We start from the raw sequence: 18925 nt of genomic DNA on the forward strand, positions 1-18925 counted from the left end.
TTCCAGCGGTCATGGTCTGTGTTGCCAAGTCAACTATGTTTTTAAATTTAAGATCATACGTGTATTTGTTTGAGGTCAAATAAAACTTGTCTTTGTTATCAAGTTGTCTTTTCACTTCTGGTGTTCTGTACATTCATTTCATTCACAATGTTTAAGACTTTCAAAGCTTACTTTATTAAAAACTTGAAATATCTGTATTAAACAATACTGTTTGAAGTTTCACAAAAGTCCAGAAACAAACTGCTATAGTTAATATTACAAGATGCATAGTCAAACAGTCTGTACAAGTGGTTTTAAAAGCTGCATAGCTAAAATGCAATATGTTGAAGTTAAAATAAAATTATTTTGATATCGCAACATTCCAACCAGATGCTTTCAAACCCTCTTAATACAGGGAGGCAGCTTATACTGGTAACACAATGTGATTTGTATTGTTTTGAACCTTATTGTGTTTCATACAGAACATTCGTATATGTAAAAAAAAAAGAAAAGAAAAACATGAGGACAGCCCAGCTAATTGTATTTTCATGATGCGGTAATCTTGGTACTGACAAATATACTGTATATCCACTTATTTGAAATTGTCCCAAGGTGTATCGGGTATGTCAAATGAAATGAATTATTTAAACTAGTAAACCTTTGAATTACCACATAAAACAATGTACGTGTCTTTAATAACAAATGCCATTTTTGTATTGTAGAATAACATAAGTACCAAGCTGTTACATTTATACCCTGTGATACATGTGTTCAAGACTTCAACAAAACTTTCAGTTCAGATATATAATAAAACAATGTGTTGTGTAGTGATATCAGGATAAGATCTATACACAGAAATAAACAACTTCAATATAAATGCAACATAATGCAAAAATAGTTTTCATACATTGAAACCTATTGTGCAAGTCTGTAGTTTAAATACACTGGTCTGTTCTGTAAAGAATAGCCTACATCTTGTTTTTGGTGTTACTCAATGAATGGAGATTCATTGATGCGACTCTCTCAGATACTTTCTCTCTCAGTGGCTTGGTTATTTGTTTGTAGGTTGTGAGGTTCAACATTGCTGGTTCAGGTAACTGAAGACAGGCAGCACATTTCCTGTCAAACCTGCACATAAAATTGTGCGATTGTCTTTTTTAATTCATAACATCAAAAACATTTGTGCTTGATAATGGGTCAATTTAGAGTTCGGAAAGTAATGCAATAAAACCACATACCCTGATATCGTTCACGTTGTGTGATGAGCCGATGCTCAAACTGCATCATCAGATTCTTGTTTAACAGCAGTATCTTGAGGTAAAACATCTGTTTCCATCATTCGACACTGACCATCTCCAATACCATCTACAGCATCCTCCCAGACATCATCTTCCATCTCAGACTGAGGTTCTGTTGAAGTAGGGAGGGAGCCCTTGGCATTTTCTTCTAGTGAGATACACTGTAGAACTGATGTCATTACCTCTTTTTCAATCATGGGTTGTGGGTTAACAAGCGTCACAACCATTGAAGCAATAGCTGATGTCACAAAATCAGGGGCTACAGCAGGTGTCTCTACTTCTGGAGTTACCTGTAGTGCCTCTGGTGCTGGAGTCCCAGTAGACGTCTCCATCAAATCATCAACAACTGCTGAATGTACTGGTGGGGCCACGGCTTCCTCTGAAATGGCAAGCTGTGTTGTAACCTCTTGGATTATGACTGGTGCATCTGCCATTGCAGCTAGATTTGATGGGGTTTCCAATGATGATATTTCTACTACCGCAGTCATAGGTGGTATAACTGGATGTGCAGCCTCTTTGACAATCACTGAAACGAGAGCTGGAGTCTGTACCACAGGGGTCAAATCAGCTGTCTCTGCAACTGTTATTGAGTTTACTGTGGAAAGTTCCACTTCTGGACTCACAACTGATGTTTCTGCTCCTGCTGGTTTGACTACTGGAGATGCAGTGTGTGTTACAGTTATTGAATCCAGTGCTGATGTTTCGACCACTGGTGTTGCAATTGCAGTTGGCGTCAGTGCTGGAGTTTCTACTTGCTGGCTCTCAAATAATGTTTCTTCCACTGGATCTGCAGCTTCTGTTACTGTCTCTGAAACCAAAGCAGTTGTTTTATCCACTCGTGTCACAACTAATGCCTGTCCCATTGTGGTTACAGTTGTTAATGCTGATGTGATGGAAATAACTGTAGTTTCGACTACTGGGCTCACAACTGATGTCTTTGCCACTTGGGTCTCTGCTAGAGTAACTACTACTGGAGGTTCAGCGCTTGGCACTAAAACAACAACTTGTGTCTGTACCACAGGGGTTACAGCTGGTGCCACTACAGCTGAATCTACAGTTAGCGTCTCAAGCTTTGGAGTCACATCTGGCACCTCTAGCACTGGGGTCATAGTTGATGTATTTGCCACTAAAGCTTCAGTGGGTTTTACTGGTGTGACAGAAACAGCTGGTGGTTCTAATACTTGTCCATCACATGATGCTATTGTTCCAGTTACTGTAGCTTCTGCTGTAGATGCACCCTCTGTTACCCTCACATTTTGCATTTCTTCAACTGGGTCAACCACTGGGTCAACGGGTAGTTCCGCTACCACTAGATTCCCAACAGATGTGTCTTTCGCTGGAGCTACAACCACGGACTTGCTGTCTAGAGTCATGGCAGGTGTAACTAGATCTAGAGGTACATGGGTAACAGTGGGCACCTCCACATCTTGATTTTCGACCACTGTGGACAACATTGAGGTATCATTGTCTGTGTTCTGATTCAGTGATGTTACAGTAGAGTCGTGTGTATTAACCGTTCCTGCTATAGATGTAACCACTGGTGTTTCTACTTCAAGTTCTGAAACCACTGATGTCACAACTAGTGTGTCCAAACACAACTCAGTTACTACGGCTGTCTCTAGCTTTGCCTTTTCTAACACAGGTGTTTCTACCTTTGCTTCTGTCACTTCAAGGGTTGCTGCCCAGAGTTCAATTGGTTCTTGTGTTTGTATCTCAGGAACGGTAACTTCTGGTGTTGCTGCTTTCATTTCAGAGGTCAATAGTGGTACCTGTACTATGGGTGCTGCTTCTGGCGTGGTAACAGCAGATGCTTCCTCTTTCAGATATATTACTGATGGCATTTCATCTTTCCTTTCTGTCTTTTCTACCTGCAGCTCCATTGCCTGTGTTTTTTCTAATAACTGAGGAGATTCACATTTTGGCCTGGTCTCTTCTGTTTCCTCCTCCTGATCAATCTGATCAACAGACTCACTCACAGCTGTTACAGTAAGATCAATTACAGTTGTCCCTGTGCTTTCCACTTTGGTAACATCAGTCATATTGTCTTTTAATTCTTGAATAGAAGTTTCTTTGACTTCTGTGGCTTTTTCTACTACTGTCTGGTACATTTGGTCAACACCTATTGCTTCAGCACTAATCTCAGGCATTGTTGATGTATCCTCCTCCTGTTCTGTTGTCTTTGGTAGCTCAGATATTGTAAGTGCATGTACTACTGGTTCCTCTTCCTCTGATTGTTTTGTTGTGTTCTCAGTAATGGCAACCTTCTCTACAACTTTGCCAGTCTTAACTTTGTCAGTTGTTTTTACTGTCTGTTCATTCTTGAAAGTTTCTAAACTGTGTTCAACGTCTTGACCTAACTTATCTGCTTCCAGTTCTCTTGCCTCATTCTGGGACATCACAGACTCAAGATCTGTCAGTATTACTTTAGAACTGTCTCCAGGATGTGTTATTTCTTTGTGCTCTAATACATCATTTGAAATCTCAGAAACATATGTTACTGTAATTGCATGAGCTGTGTCTACATGATCAGTTGCTACATCTTTATCAGTCATTTCAGAAACCTCTTGATTTTCCGATTCATCACTTTCGGTTTTTGTAAACAGCTGCCTATCCTTCACTACAAGTTTATCTTTCTCAGCAGTATTGATGCTGTCTGCTTCTTCACTTGCACTTTCCTCCACCCTGATATTGTCCAGATCAGTATTCATTTCATTAGGGTATACTGCAACTTTATCTACTTTTGCAGCCTCCTCAACTGACACCTTTTCTGGAAGCGATGCCTCTTTGCTTGCTATGTCCAGTTGTTTTTCTTCTAACTCTTCTCTGGATAATGATTCATCGGCACTTCCTGAAATGCGTTCAGTTTCAACACTTTGATCCACTTCTAAAGCAACAACACCCCTACTCTGCTCTGCAGGTATGTCCCTAATCTCCTGCTGTATGTTAATTTCCTCACCAGTTTCTTCAGTTTTCTGACTACTGTCTTCCACAATCACTGCTGAATCATCTGCTGAAACAACTTCAAGAACAGAATCTACGTCTGTTTCTGCTGTAATTGAGATTGCATCTTTTATGACCACTTGTATCTCATCTACATGTATTACTTCAACTTTTTCTATGGGTACCTTATCTTCTATGTCTGTAGAATCTTTCTCAACTCCAGCAGTAACTTTAATGTAATGTACTGGCTGTTCCTCCAACATTGAATGTAATGGACCCTCTGCTTCTTGAACATGAGTGTGTTCTGGAATGACTTGGTCAAACACAGCTTCATCTTGCATTTTGTCAACCACTGCCATTTCAACTGATCCAAGTTGAATACCAGTTACTGGTTCTGTTAAACACTCCTCTTTTTTGTCCACCATAAGCACCACTTGGGACTCAGTTGCTACTTCCATAAGTGGCTCTGCCAGCTGTTTAATTACTTGCTCTACATCTAGTTCAGTTTCAGTGGCAGCTTCTTCTTCATTTGTTATAATTACTTCCAGACATTCTGTCTTCACTTCCCAGACATCAGCTTCATAGACCTCATCTGTCTCAAGTCTTGCAACTTTAGCTGCATCTGTAAGGTTATCATAGACTAATTCAGTCTGGACAGCATCACTTACTTCAGGTATTGTCTCTACTAAGGGTGCAGAGAGATGTTCTTCGACTGATTCGATTTCCTGAGATATCAGGCCTGTACATATTGCTGTTGCCTCTGTTTTCTTATGAGCAACAAACACTTTTGTTTCTTCTGGTATGGTTGACTGCATTATATAAGGTGAGAATGACACTGATAGATTTTCTTGGATGTCATCTTTTGTTGTTACTGATTGAACACTTGGAGTCATGCAGATGGACTGAACAGCTTCTTGAAGGATCACGTTTGACATCTGCACACCATATTCAGCTGACACTGGTGTGACGTGTCCAGATGTTCTGGGTGATTCTGTTAGTTGAGAGAGGGCTGAGACCATTTCAGTACTGTTATCCCCATTTAGTTCCTCACTGGCAGGCTCTGGGGCTGTAACCGCATCCGCTGTCAAATCTACAATGTCTTCTGCTAAGGTATCACCCTGCGTTGTCCATTCAGAAGATGATATTGGCGTTTCAACGGTTTCCTCAATCATCCCTTCCTCTGGTATATCACTCAGTTGTTGATATTTGCTGATGAAGTCTGTCACTTCTTCAAAGTCTTCTGATAGAACACGTATGATTAATGGTCCAGCATTGTTTGAAACTTTACCTTCAAGCTTGGGTTCTGACTCATTTGGTGCGTCCTGTTCTAACCCTTCTGAATTCCACTCTGGCATCTCATGTTCGATTGTAATCTCAACTTGTTCTTCTTTCAACACACTTTCAGGCTCAATGATTTCATACTCAGACAAAGGAATAATAGCTGGTGTTTCATCATCTTCATCACCCGTTTCAGCATCTTTACCAGTCTCGTCAGACGATGTCTGTTCCTGCCTTCCATCAGATTTTCTCTTTTTACGCCCCGCTATAAGCTTCTTCATAGAAAATGAGTCCTCTTTGTTCATTTCACCGTCTGAAGGTATGTGTTCAGATGAACTGCTTTCTCCAGTTCTCACCTTCCTCTTTGGGGTGACCATTTTCTTAAAGGCTTTCCATGTGGACCCTGATTCTCCCTCCCCATCTTGCTCATTGGAGGATGTCAGATGATCATAATCACCCTCAAAGGAACTTTCAAGTGGAGATTCAGTTGTTTTCTCATTGTCTGCTGTTTCACCCTCTGCTGTTGTTTTTCTAGCTCTTTTTTTAGCCGAGCTGCCACAAATCAGTGCCTCCCAGGAAACGGTGGAGTCCGATTTCTTCTTGGACTCTTGAGGGCTAGCATCAGCTAGTTGTTCCTCTACAGCAGGTTTTGGTTCTGCAACCACTGGTTCCTCTACTGTCTGGATCTCTGTCAGTTCCAAGGATGACTCAAGCTGTTGAGTGACTTTGTCCTCATCCTCAATAACATTTTCTGTAGCTTTACTCTGTCTTCTTGAGGAAAATTTTCTGAAAAGTCTTTTAAGTTGGCTTGCTTGTACCATCTCTTTTTCTATGGAATGTTGAAGCTCTTCTTCAGGTAATAGCTTGCTGCCTTTTGGCTGTGAATCTTTGTCTTCCTCATGCATAATGTAAGGTAGATCAAGGCACATGCATTTGGTATTCCTCTTTTCAGCTCTCTCTGACGTCTCTGCATCTTCTATTTGATCAATTACCGTGAGTTCCTCCTCCTCCTTTGTGTCTTTTTGTAATTCATCTTCTTTCCTTTTCTTTCTTAAACTGGCAAAGATTCCCTGTGTGAAGAATTGCTTGATCGGTGACATCGGCTCTTCTGACTCGGGACTTGTTTCAACCATGTTTGCCTTTTCTTTATCAGGTGTGACCTTCACATTATGTTCTTCCATTCCTGTGCCCTGATCCAGCTCTGTTTCATTTTCTGTTTTTTGAGAAGGTTCAGCTGCCTCGGGTTGGCCAGTCTCCTCACTTTTCAAAAGCTCATCAGGTGTGTCAATGTTTGCTGCCACAGTGCTCTTCTCTTTGACATCATTCTTTTTGGAGTCCTCTAATGTGCCTGCCACTTTCTCTACTTGATCATTTGCTAGTGTCTTTTCACATGTGTCTTTTTTTAGCGTGAACTTAAATCCAACATATCTGAAGACTTTTTTGAATCCAACTTCATTGACAGTATTCACATCCAGAGCCTCCTCCTTCACAGTAACACCGTCTTCATTAATCACGTCTCGTCTTTCATTCTTAGTGTTTGGTTGAAGAGAGACCACATCCTGAAGGTCTTCAGTCATTTCTGTGCCATCTTCTTTAACAGCGACAAACCCTGAGCAAACTAACAAAATATATAAAGAACAGAAATAAAGGATTAGGTCACCTTAAAATAAAACTTCTGTCATCATTTACTTACAAAGGACAGAATGTTGGGATCGTTCATGTTCAAAAGACTCAATGGGACAATTTAAGTATTTATTATAGTATAATTATGTCATGTAATGTACACAGAAATTTGTTCTGCAATTACAGCAGTAATATTTTTTGTTCACCTACCATTTACAAGTACCCTCTCTTCAAAGTGTCCATTTACTTCATCTGCAGGGTTCTTTGAATTTAGATTAATACTGGAGATCTGTCCATTCCTCTGTAATAGCTGTGATCAAAAGCGCAGATTAAGCAGAAATTTACAAGGTAAACAATACATTTACAAATCCTTATAAATCATCAAAGAACAAGAAATATCTTACTTTTCTATTTAATAAAACCACTTTTATAATTATAATGTGCTTATCAACAATAGCCTGACTATATTTTGTGGCTATTATAGTGTTGGTTTTAAAATTATGTTAAATTAATCTCAAATTAAGAGTTAATTTAGTGAATAATCCAAAACATAATTGACGTGTTTACTGAATGTCATCGAACCACAACGGAGTTTGAGGGCCTTTCAATGAAACAAATAAGTACAACAAAATAAATAAACACATTCAGTCTCTTCTTGTTATCTCACTTTTGACTAAAAGCCTATTTACAGACTTCCTGTTAAACTATAGCCGACCTCATCAAGTTTACATGGAAAATCAATGTACAGTGGAGTGCAGCAAAGACAAATTCCTCTATCTTTTGGGAAAATGCACCACAGATATCCCATTCTATTAATACACACAAACTAAGTCCAAACTGACAAAACATATGAAATATTGCGAAGAGATTACTTGTGATATCATAAAAACATACTTTAAAAAAACTAATGCAATAAAATAATTTAGATACAAATAAAAAAGTTCATTACACAAAACAAGAAAACAGTGTAGCAGACATCACCTCATAAATCAGCTGTTTGACGTGCCAGTAAATTGAGTTTTTAGTGAAGAATACCATATGAGAACAGAGAAAGAAATTTGGAAGAATGTCAGTAACCAAACAGATCTCATCCCCCATTGACTCCACATTAGTTATTTTCCCTACGCCAATAAATGAGGGAGGAGAACTAATTGGTTACTGACATTCTATCTAAATTCTTTCTGTGAACAAAGAAATTTATACAGGTTTGGAACAACCTGAGGGTGAGTAAATAATGACAGAATTTTCATTTTGGTGTGAACTATCCCTTTAATATTTCTACATCAAAAGAATTTGCTATCTTGTAATATCTATAGGCACATCAGAACCGACTGCATATTTTTGTTCATCCAAGGCCAAACGTATATAAATAGGACAAAATCACTTAATCTTCTGACCTCTGCAACTGCAGTTAAATAGTTGTCCATCCTCAAAGAGGCCAAAACTAATAAAGGAAAGTCAGCATATTATTCTAATACACATCCCTTTATTAAAACAACCTTCAAATTGCCTCATATATTGTATATACATAAACACAATATAACCCTATAGTGTAGCTCCAGAGATTCAAAATAAACATTGGCGTTTTGGGGGGGCGTTATAAAAAATCATTTGAGCTCGATTCCCCATAAATTCTGTCTAGGTAAGCATCTCACTGTTACACGATACAGCCTGCATCTTCACATGCAGAGATGACGCTTCTGAAACTTTGCAGAGCATCTTTGTGTTTCAGAATAAATCAGGTTTAGTTGATCATACCGTATCATCCGCAGCATCGCTCGCCTCTGCAGTCCGCTGCTCCGCCGCTGCGTCCTCCTCACATCTGCTGTCCAGTTGCGCGGATGATGATGATGTAGCTCCCATTTCAGAAACCTTCTCTTTCGCCCGACACAAGTGTTGAGAGATAGAGAATATCCAATGAGGAGGGCAGAGTGGCGTTCGCACTCAGAAGTGATGCAGTTTGGCTCGATGCAAACTCTTTTAGGACGCATCGTTACTGCGCTGTCACATGAACGCGCTCCGGCACGCCTCAACGCATCAGTGTCCTGAGATGACCTGCACGAAAACTTGTTTATTCGCTTGTCTATAATATGTCTATTTGATCGCATCTGGTTATGTAAAGGCCCAAATGTAAGATGGACGGTCACGGAAGGCTTGTTTTAATGTATGATTATGGAAGACAGAAAACATGTTCTCCAAAACTGACTTCACACGTGATTATTTGAGTGACTTAATCTAAATAGATTTGCTATACAGTTTTCCCCGCAAGGACACAATTGCGCTGTTGCTCTCTGCCTGTGAATAATTAGAACTATACCACAAAATAAATAAATATATATGTTCATATTCCAACAGAATAATAAATTATAAAGTAAAAATGTCTAGAAAAAATATGCAAATAAGTATTCGTGGTCTAAGGATCACTTTGAGGGAGCAGTTGCCAGTTTGTACTGTAACAATATTGTAAATACACGTCCATTATTCTGCATAATTCTGACCTCCAAAGTGACACACAGTAGACTCAGGAATTACAATTATAAGGGAATTACATGCATTTCACGCTCTGTTTTAACAAAAACAAATGTAGAACTCGTAATTCACAGTTATAGACAAAAACGGACCTCAACACATTTTCCAATTATTGTGTTTTCGAGTAAATGCTAAATCCTTAACAATCAATAGAAATTTCGTCTTGTGACTGCAACATGTTTTTATTTTTCTTACTGGGATGAAATAAAATTTTCTTTCTTTTTCCTCAATTTTCTTACTATTACAGACCTTATTAATGCACATAATGTATAGTGGGCAGTCGTGGCCTAATGGTTAGAGAGTTTGACTGGTGACCAGAAGGTTGCCGGTTCGATTGTTGTAAGGTGCCCTTGACCTTTCCCCCTTGCTCCCCAGGCGCTGCAGTATAGCTGCTCTGGGTGTACGTGTGTTCACGACTTGCTGTGCGTGTGTTCACTACACTCTGGATGGGTTAAATGCATCGGTCACTCCGACAAATAGGTCACTTTCACTTCAAAATAACTTAAATCCTATAATAAACAGATTAGGCAGAAGAGTGGCAATGGGAGTCTCATTTAGCAGAGAAGCTGATTTTTCTTTCTTTCTTACTAGTAACAATAGTCGCTATTTTCTGTCCATACAAAATTTTTGACATTTAAAAGCTTCTAAAAATATATGATAAAAGGATGGGCACAGGGTGAATTGAAATCAACTGACAGCTAAAATGTTGTTCTGAAGAGGAACAGTCTTCATCATAATGAAATTTAAGATGAAACGGGCCATGTGAACGCAGTATCACGAGTGTGATCAACAAAACCACAGAAAATGTTGCGCAATGGTTCTCTTATGTGCCACGTTTATGTTTCACATTCCTCTGAAAGTTCAATGTCTAGGTATGACGATTGCTCATTTCAAGTTTAGCCTTTCGATAAAGTGAGATATTAGAGAATCCAAAATGGTTCAGAAATTGTTTAGAAAATGGACCTCTGTTGATGATACATAAAACATATACAGTAAATAATGAAAACCTTGAATCGTTCACGTCTAAGGAGAAGCTGTGCATAATGTCCATGCAGGCTGATCTTCTCCAAAAGCTGAAACCAAAGGTGGTGTAGTTTCAAAAAGTACCAGAACACACACAACTGCACAGTCTTCAGATGCCAGAGGAGAGATGAGAAAGGCTGAAACTTCATATATCAAATCAGAATAAAAGAGAAAAAGCAAAAAAGGGAAACAAACATGTTACTGATGCACAGATGCTGTAGATCAGCCTCGGGTCAAGTCTTTAGGGGACAATGCACTTTGTGGAGGAATTCAGAATCCAAATCTCACAGGAAATTCGTATCTGTGTCTACACTCACCCTGCACACATATACAGTAAATGTCCGTTTTTTTCTAAGACGAAACGTCTGGCTTTTAACCCTTGTGTGGTGTTCAGGTCTGTGGAGAAAAAAAGATTTGGCATGTTTTTTCCTAAGTAGAATACCACCTATCTTCATAAATGTGATTTAACAGAGCTAAAGGACAAATGTTAACCATGCTGTCTATCTTGGGATAAAGTAAACGTCTGTAAAGTATATTTCCATAAGTATTTATGGCTGTATCGATTTAAAAACGTAATAATGCTCTCGGTCCACTAGACCTGCAAACATTGCTGAGTAACAAAAACATGAAAACCACACAAGGGTTAAAACAAAAAGTCTTTGCAAGAGCAAATCCTACATACAAAGGTTTGCTGATATATCCGTTAGTTTCCTGAAAAAGTCTATGCCACGAATCAATCATTAAGATGCTACCTGTTGTTTTTTTACTTGGCAAACCAAAAACATACCCAGCGTAGACTCATAGTCGCACAGTTTGTCACAGTCTCAGAATTGATGATGAGGAGATTTAAACACATGACAAACTATACAAATGTTAATTCAATTAAACGCCCTGAAACGCTGGAGCTTTCGTGGTCCATCATATAAGAGGATCAGTTAATTTGAGTCACAACTCACAGGTTGTCTAACCAAAACCAGCTGATGTTTTCATCTGACATTATACAGTTCCTAGAAGCGGAATAAAATGAAATGCTGATAAATAAACCACAGGAATACAGAGCTCTTTCATTGTAAAAGATCTATCAGTGTCATCAGTCACAGATTTAATGTCATGGATGCATAACAGACAAATATTATGTTTGCATTTTAAAGCTAGACCTGCGGAGATGGAATGAGGTTTGATTACATAATTGTGTGTTTTGGTTCCTCGCTCTGTAATGGTAAGTGAATTATTTAATTTCCAGTAATTTAATGTTTACCAGTGGATTTTCAGAAAGGCTGAGAAGCAGAACGAACCCGGATGTTTATGTACTTTCTAATCTCTGTAATCTAAAAAAGTTAGGACACACACACATACATCCTTTGCTTTGTACTTAAACTCTTGAACTTTCTTTTCCATTTAGAAAAACAGCCTTTTAACATTATTAAAAACTATTTTTAACAGAAATTCTTTAGTGGCTACATAACATTACGAAAAAACACCCCTTGACTTTTCCCCTAGAATAAATCACTACATTTCATGAGGTGCATTCTGAGACACCCCTGAATGAGTTTGCTGAAGGACAAGCTCTTTTCTTTGCTGCTCAGACCCAACTTCACCAAAAAAAGGTAAACAGACAAAACACATTTCCCGTATTTAAGCATGTCTTTAAATCCCAAGACTCAAAACATGAGATAAATATCCAAACGAGCGCAATCTGTTGACTGTTTTGATATTTTGCTCATCTTACACTAAATTACTGGCAATTGTACAACAAAACACCTTATTCAAACATACTAAACCCTACTAAACTGCGAGACAGACTGTAACAGAAGAACCAATAAATGAAAGGCGCTTAGTAGAGGATAATTTCACATACTTTTACAACTTTTTAGGCCAAGCCTTGAGCTCCGAGGTCTTTGATCGATTGTTGGGGCTTCTGTAAAATAGGCAAAATCAAATATTATAATTCGTTAAGATTTTTTGTGGAACCAAAAAAGCGTGATAAATCGCTGAATGTGCGTCAAAACAGACATGCGCACTTGCGCAGTTGGAATGACGCGAGACGCTGCGGTGAAGGTGCTTACGTATACACAAAAAAAATTAATGTTTTTTTAATTACGTGTGCATATTGTGTTAATCGTTCATCATTATTATTTGCATAGCGATAAAATAAGGCCGTTTTATGATTTTCACATGAATATTATTAGCACTAGTTTACTGTATGTTGACAAACGGCTTATGTGTTATACTAAACTTTTGCATCAGTTTTAAGCCTCTTTACAAAAGTATATTTTGGTTTTTAAAAAAAGGGGGTTCAAAGCATGCCTGATGTGTTATTGTTTAGGGAAATAATATTCCCCGTAAGAGAAACTATTGATGTGTATGATTGTGTTTATTATTTTAACTCCACAGCCATCATGTGGTGAGTTTCCTACATAGACTACAGAGCCAATTTATCTTTAAAATGAACATTTGACAACATGTCTTATAAGTATAACCTTTACACATGAACAAAAGTTATTAGCCTACATTGTGTTAGTGTGTCACTTTTTGAATTGTCAGTGCAGAAAAGTTTCCAGATGTTTCACTTCTGCTTTGTCACTCACGTGACTATTGTGACCGCTTCACATTTGCTCTAGAATAGTTTTAGACCACCTAACTGCACTTTCGAATTGGTTTGAATGATTTCTCATTAAAATAAGATAAAATAGATAAATATTTTGTACGGGTGCACACAACTTTTCATAAATAATGTGTTTAAAAATGCCAGTAATCACGAAATTCAAGAGAATTGTTTTATATAGGTTATCTGCTGACTGATGAGACTTGTTCTCTGCTGACCAAAGATATGTGGGCTGCTGGTTACACGGTTTTTAAATGAATCATCTGGGTTTTTAAATCAATCATCTGGGTTTTTAAATGAATCATCTGGGTTTTTAAATGAATCATCTGGGTTTTTTAATGAATCATTTGGTGGTAAACTTGGCATAGGCTATACTTATAAACAGTGTTGGGTAAGTTACTCTGAAAAAGTAATTAATTAGTACATTAAAGCATTCATTTTAAAGTTAGACTTTGAATTTTGATGTTAATTCCACTATTGCACACACATACTGTATATTACTCAAAGTATTTAGGTTAATTACATCAAAAGTAACTGTAATTAAATTACAGAAAAATAAGAGTAATCCCTTACTTTACTTTTTCAAGTGAAAAGTAATTAAATAACAGTAACTTATTACTTAGTAACTAGTTACACCCAACATTGCTTATAAAGAACAGTTATTTAAAGCACCATAGATGAAACATTCTCTTACTTACACAAAGAACACGTTCCTTAACAACAAATCAGAGAAAACAAAGAACTGTTAATGGATAAATTAAGTAATATAAACTATTGTAGACTGTTGAAGTACACATAATTAAAAAAGGGAAGTAGAAAACATTCTTAGTGAAAGACTGAGGTTATGCAGATCAAACAGCTTTGACATTATTATCATGCATATGTATTCTGGTTAAAGGGTAAATATAAGTATATTGTGATAATAATGAGAGAGGGAATATCTATGATCACCGTGATGAACGTTGAGGGAACTCTTTTCTCATTACCTAAACTTTCATGTATCGACTTGTCGGAAACTCCCACCAGTCAGTCACTCGACTGCAACGTTTCCTGCAGTGATGTGAAATAACTGCGTGTAAGAAACCAGCAAAACTCTAGTTCACACCCTCTCAATGCAAACCAGAGGCATGAAATAAGGTAAAGTAACGCTTATTTATTACTTATTATTATGAAATGTAGTTCGTTTTAACTTCGTTCGGGTTAAATCTACTGGCGCGTGCTACTTTGTGCGTCGCGAGGTTCGCAGGTGGATTTGACTAGAGGGTAAAATCAAGACTCCGTATCAATATTGAAATAAAACTAGAGAGTACAACGTGTTTTTAGGTTTTGTCTTTATATTGTTATTGACATTGAGTCGTGAATCGGGCTGTGTTTGAAAGATATATTGAGCATGTAGTTTATTTATCATTGTGGTATCCGCACCGTTCATGCGTTAAAATGTTTTAAAGTGACCGTCGCCTATATTTCCGTCGCTTTACTTCCGTGTGAAGTTTGATTTCCTTTTTAAATTTGCTTTTTACATTTCATTGATGCACAGTGTTGACTTTACATCCGGGAATAGACCAAATTGTCTCACACAATGGTTTTGTTCATTCATTTGTATATCAATTGCTCAAAGGCTGTTTGTTTAATGTTTGACAATAAAGGGTTTACATTGGGATTTAAGGTGGATTTGAGAACTTGAGTCTCATGCGGTGCTTAACAGAAGGGTAAAGGGAAGTCCCCACCCATGTTATTCTGTGTATGGTGACATGATGTGATGGGAAATGTGCAGCATCATGGACGGTTGCCACTAGGTTAAGATGACCAACTTTTCAACTCTGTTGTGTAGCTTTGCTTCTTGTTCTTGCTGGTAAAACCAGCCAATATACAATCCCAGAATGAAGGAAAGAATGTGAATGCTTACAGTTGGTCTGATATTTCTTCACTTTTAATGAGGTGGTGCAACACAGTTTCTAAGCATGTTTGTAGTGGCAAAACATGTTGTACGGTGCATAAAATTGAAAAGTTTATCATTTAAAATATCTTCAGCTCATTTCAAACATGTAGCCGACGCCTTTCTTTTGTTCTGCAGAACACAAAAGAAGATATTTTAAAGTATGTCGATAACAAACGACATTGGCTCTCATTGACTTCCATTGGTATGAACACAAAACCACTGACACATTTCTCAAAATATCGTCTTTTGTGTTCCACAGAAGAATGATTTTGAAGAACATTAGGGTGAATAACTGATGACAGAATGTTTTTTTTGGGGGGGGGGTAAATTGTCTCTAACTGGTTAGGTAAAAAAAGTGAGCCAAATTCAAGCGCTTGTCTTGAACAAACTAACTTTACCTGATTCTTCTCCAGGAAAAATGAGAGACAGGCTGAGTGAACTGGGATGCGTTCCAAGCAAAGTCGTCCAGACGGTCGACCCTGTCGACGAAGGAGAAAATGTGGACGACAACGAAATCGAACAGCACGCGATGGTGTTTGATGGAGAAGACATCATGGAGGACGCCTTTAGAGAAGCCCAGTCCATCCAGAAGGCAATCGCTCAGCTCAGGATGGAGGTGAAGAGACTGGGCAAGCAAAACACTCGCTTTCTCACCTCCGTCAGACGCATCAGCAGCATCAAGCGCGACTCGAACACGATTGCGCGCAGCATCAAAACCAAAGGGGATAACCTGTACGCCCGCATACAGAAGATGGACGCGCTTTGCAAGGAGCTGGAGGAAAAACACACAACCAACTCGGCTTTGGTGCGCATGGTGCGCCACCAATTCGTCTCCATAACGGGCTCGTTTCACGAGGCCATGAACGAATACAACAACGCCGAGATGGCGCAGAGGGACAACTGCAAGACACGCATCCAAAGGCAGGCAGAGATCATGGGTAAAGAGGTCACCGGAGATCAGATCGAGGAGATGATCGAGACGGGCAAGTGGAACGTCTTCTCGGACGACTTGCTCACGGAGGGGCGAACCGCTCGCTCAGCGCTCACTGAGATTGAGAATCGCCGCAAGGAGCTGTTGGAGTTGGAGAGTCGTATCCGGGACATCCACGAGCTATTTTTCCAGTTGGCTCTGCTGGTGGAGGAGCAAGGGCCCATGGTGGACAACATTGAGGCCAACGTGTGCTCCGCCGAGGACTATGTGGTCAAAGCTATGACCCAGATCAAGAAGGCTGTTAAATACAAGAAGAAAAACCCTTGTCGACAGCTCTTCTGTTGCTGCTTTCCGTGTTGCAATAAATGATACCAGCGTGCAATTTAGCAGATGTGTTATACCAAACATGCAAGCTGCATTCATGTGAACAGCGGTACAGTGTTAACCACAAGTCACGTGATGTACAGTGGGCTTTGCTAAAATACCCTTGCTAACATGAAGAACACATTCATCGTCCAGCGTCCGCTTGGTGACGGGCGCGCTTGAGAAAAACTTGGCGACTGTTGGTGAACCACAGGAGCTGCGATGTAAATGAGCTGAAGTGACAGTGCAATCGAACGCTACGGTTTCTCACTGCGAGTGTCACAGGCTGTTTAGTCGATGTGTTAAAGATATCAAAATGAAAGCTGTAAAACACGACACTTGTTTTATGGCCTTTTATAGGCGTGCAGATCTTATTCAAAAACATGCTTTATTAAATAAATATGGCTTGTATTTTAAAACAAATGTATTAATTTAATAAATGTTTTAAATATTCTTGACTGTCTTTGTGGGGGTCTTGTTTTTACTGGTTTGCTAGGATTAACACAACCTTCCTCTCTGCGATACTCGTATGAGATCATTTGTGCAATGTTTAGTATTGCATCAGTGTTGCTTTCCAAAGCATGAGTTACTTCTGCAATACAGGATTGTGTAAAAGTGTGAAATTGTGCTTTCAGTGCCTTCTGTTTCAACTGGAACCAAGCATAGTTTTGAAGTAAAACCACACTTGACATCTCGATTGAAAAATAGATTTTTATTCATAGTTATTTTGTATGTTTATTAGCAACTTCAATTTTTCAAGTCGGAATCATTCAGTGCGTTGCCGTTTTTCACCGATAGATGTCTGGCTTTTATTTAAAGCGATAGTTCACCCAAACATGAAAATTCTGTCATCATTTACTCACCCTCTTGTCATTTCAAACCTTTGTGACTTTCGTTCTTCCGCAGAACATGAAAGAAGATATTTCGAAGAAAGCTGGTAACCGAAAAGCATTGGACCTCATTCACTTCTGTTGTATGGACACAAAACCAATGCAAGTGAATGGGGTCCAGCTAACAACGTTTTTCAAAATCTCTTTTGTGTTCTGCGGAAAAAAGAAAGTCATACAGATTTGAAATGACAAAAGGGTGAGTAAATGATGACAGAATGTTTATTTTGGGTGAACTATCACTTTAAATGGAGACAAGGCACTATTATAACTTGAGTAAACTATACATACAATTAAATGTATATAATATTTTGTGTGTAATATAGTAATAAGAAGATTATTTGTAAAGATTGTTTTGGTTACAGCTTCACTTTCAATAAAAAGCCCATGTGGGGTTGTATTACAAACTTTTGTCATGATAAATGATATGATTTATATTATCACTGCGCCTCTATTGTTCATAATCTCTCATAAAAACAAACAAACCAGAACACGGAAGAGATTTTTTGTCTATGATTGTTTTATTATGATCTTTAGATGGCTACTTTTGAGCTCTAGACAACTAGTTTGCTTCTATTTTACAATTCATGCACTTGTCAAGTGATTGCATTTAAAACTAACATTATTCTACCAGGAGTGGGGTTCGAACCCACGAGGACATTCGTCCATTGGATCTTAAGTCCAACGCCTTAACCACTCGGCCATCCTGGTAACTGTCCAGCCTTTTTTTGTTCTTCTGGTCATGGGTTCGATTACCACAAAACATGGTTTCAGGACAAGTTTCAGGAGTGAGTTTGAGAACTCCATCTGTAATAGAAAAAATGAATGTAATTGTCAAAGTTAGACGATTTATGCAATTTATCATATTGCATCAGTGAAGGAGCAAGTATGACAGTTATTTCTGCAACGTCACAACATATGTTTAAGACGGAAGTCTAAATTTACGAGCAAACATAGCTCTCTATAAAACCACACTGCCTCAATGGACAGCTTCAAGCTGCACTTAAAGAAACATATTTAAATTATATTTTTTATGAATTATATATAATTTAAATGGCATATAAATTAAATAACACTGTACATAAACATTAGCACTTTAAAGTAGGGGTATTTTGTCCTGTTAGGTGTAAAGTATTAATAGACATTGAAGATGTGTTACCAATTTTCACCGCTAGATGTCAATGTTGCACTTTTTAATCTAAAACGACAGTCCTGTGTCGGAAACCTTTGCTAAAGTGAATCAGTGAGTAATAAGTTACTCAGAAAAAGGTATTAATTACTGTTACAGTGAGATTTGATAATAGGATAACTTGATAATTTATAAATATATATATATATATATACTATATATATATATATATATATTATATATATATATAATGTTCATTGCGTTGGCATATTGTAAGACACACAATCATACCAAAAAAGTACTTGAAGTAGACTTACATTTAGTCATTTAGCAGACGCTTTTATCCAAAGCGACTGACACATGAGGCGAACAACAGAAACAGTTGAAATGATATACAATTG

General features: G+C 38.2%; 2 protein-coding genes and 1 non-coding gene across 4 annotated transcripts; 1 reads left to right on the forward strand and 2 right to left on the reverse strand.

Moving 5' to 3' along the window:
• Positions 1–993: 993 nt before the first annotated feature.
• akap12a (A kinase (PRKA) anchor protein 12a) lies at positions 994–9116 on the reverse strand. Its single transcript, XM_057344456.1, has 4 exons — positions 8877–9116; positions 7329–7428; positions 1218–7113; positions 994–1107 (listed from the first exon to the last, which is right to left on the reverse strand). The coding sequence occupies exons 1-3, from the start codon at positions 8979–8981 to the stop codon at positions 1253–1255; spliced, it is 6066 nt and encodes a 2021-aa protein (XP_057200439.1). The 5' UTR covers positions 8982–9116; the 3' UTR covers positions 994–1107; positions 1218–1252.
• A 5050-nt stretch (positions 9117–14166) lies between these two features.
• Positions 14167–17818, forward strand: stx11a (syntaxin 11a). 2 transcript variants are annotated; one of them, XM_057344076.1, is made up of 3 exons: positions 14167–14412; positions 15350–15416; positions 15628–17818. In XM_057344076.1, the coding sequence occupies exon 3, from the start codon at positions 15633–15635 to the stop codon at positions 16512–16514; it is 882 nt and encodes a 293-aa protein (XP_057200059.1). In that variant the 5' UTR covers positions 14167–14412; positions 15350–15416; positions 15628–15632; the 3' UTR covers positions 16515–17818. The 2 variants fall into 2 exon arrangements, with proteins under 2 accessions (XP_057200059.1, XP_057200058.1); XM_057344075.1 differs by lacking the exon at positions 15350–15416 and having other exon boundaries at positions 14169–14412.
• A 205-nt stretch (positions 17819–18023) lies between these two features.
• On the reverse strand, positions 18024–18106 carry trnal-uaa (transfer RNA leucine (anticodon UAA)). The gene has a single exon. It is a non-coding gene; the product is annotated as a tRNA-Leu (tRNA).
• Positions 18107–18925: the final 819 nt, after the last annotated feature.

This window comes from Triplophysa rosa, linkage group LG10, assembly GCF_024868665.1.
Source record: "Triplophysa rosa linkage group LG10, Trosa_1v2, whole genome shotgun sequence".
In the NCBI taxonomy this organism is placed as follows: domain Eukaryota; kingdom Metazoa; phylum Chordata; class Actinopteri; order Cypriniformes; family Nemacheilidae; genus Triplophysa; species Triplophysa rosa.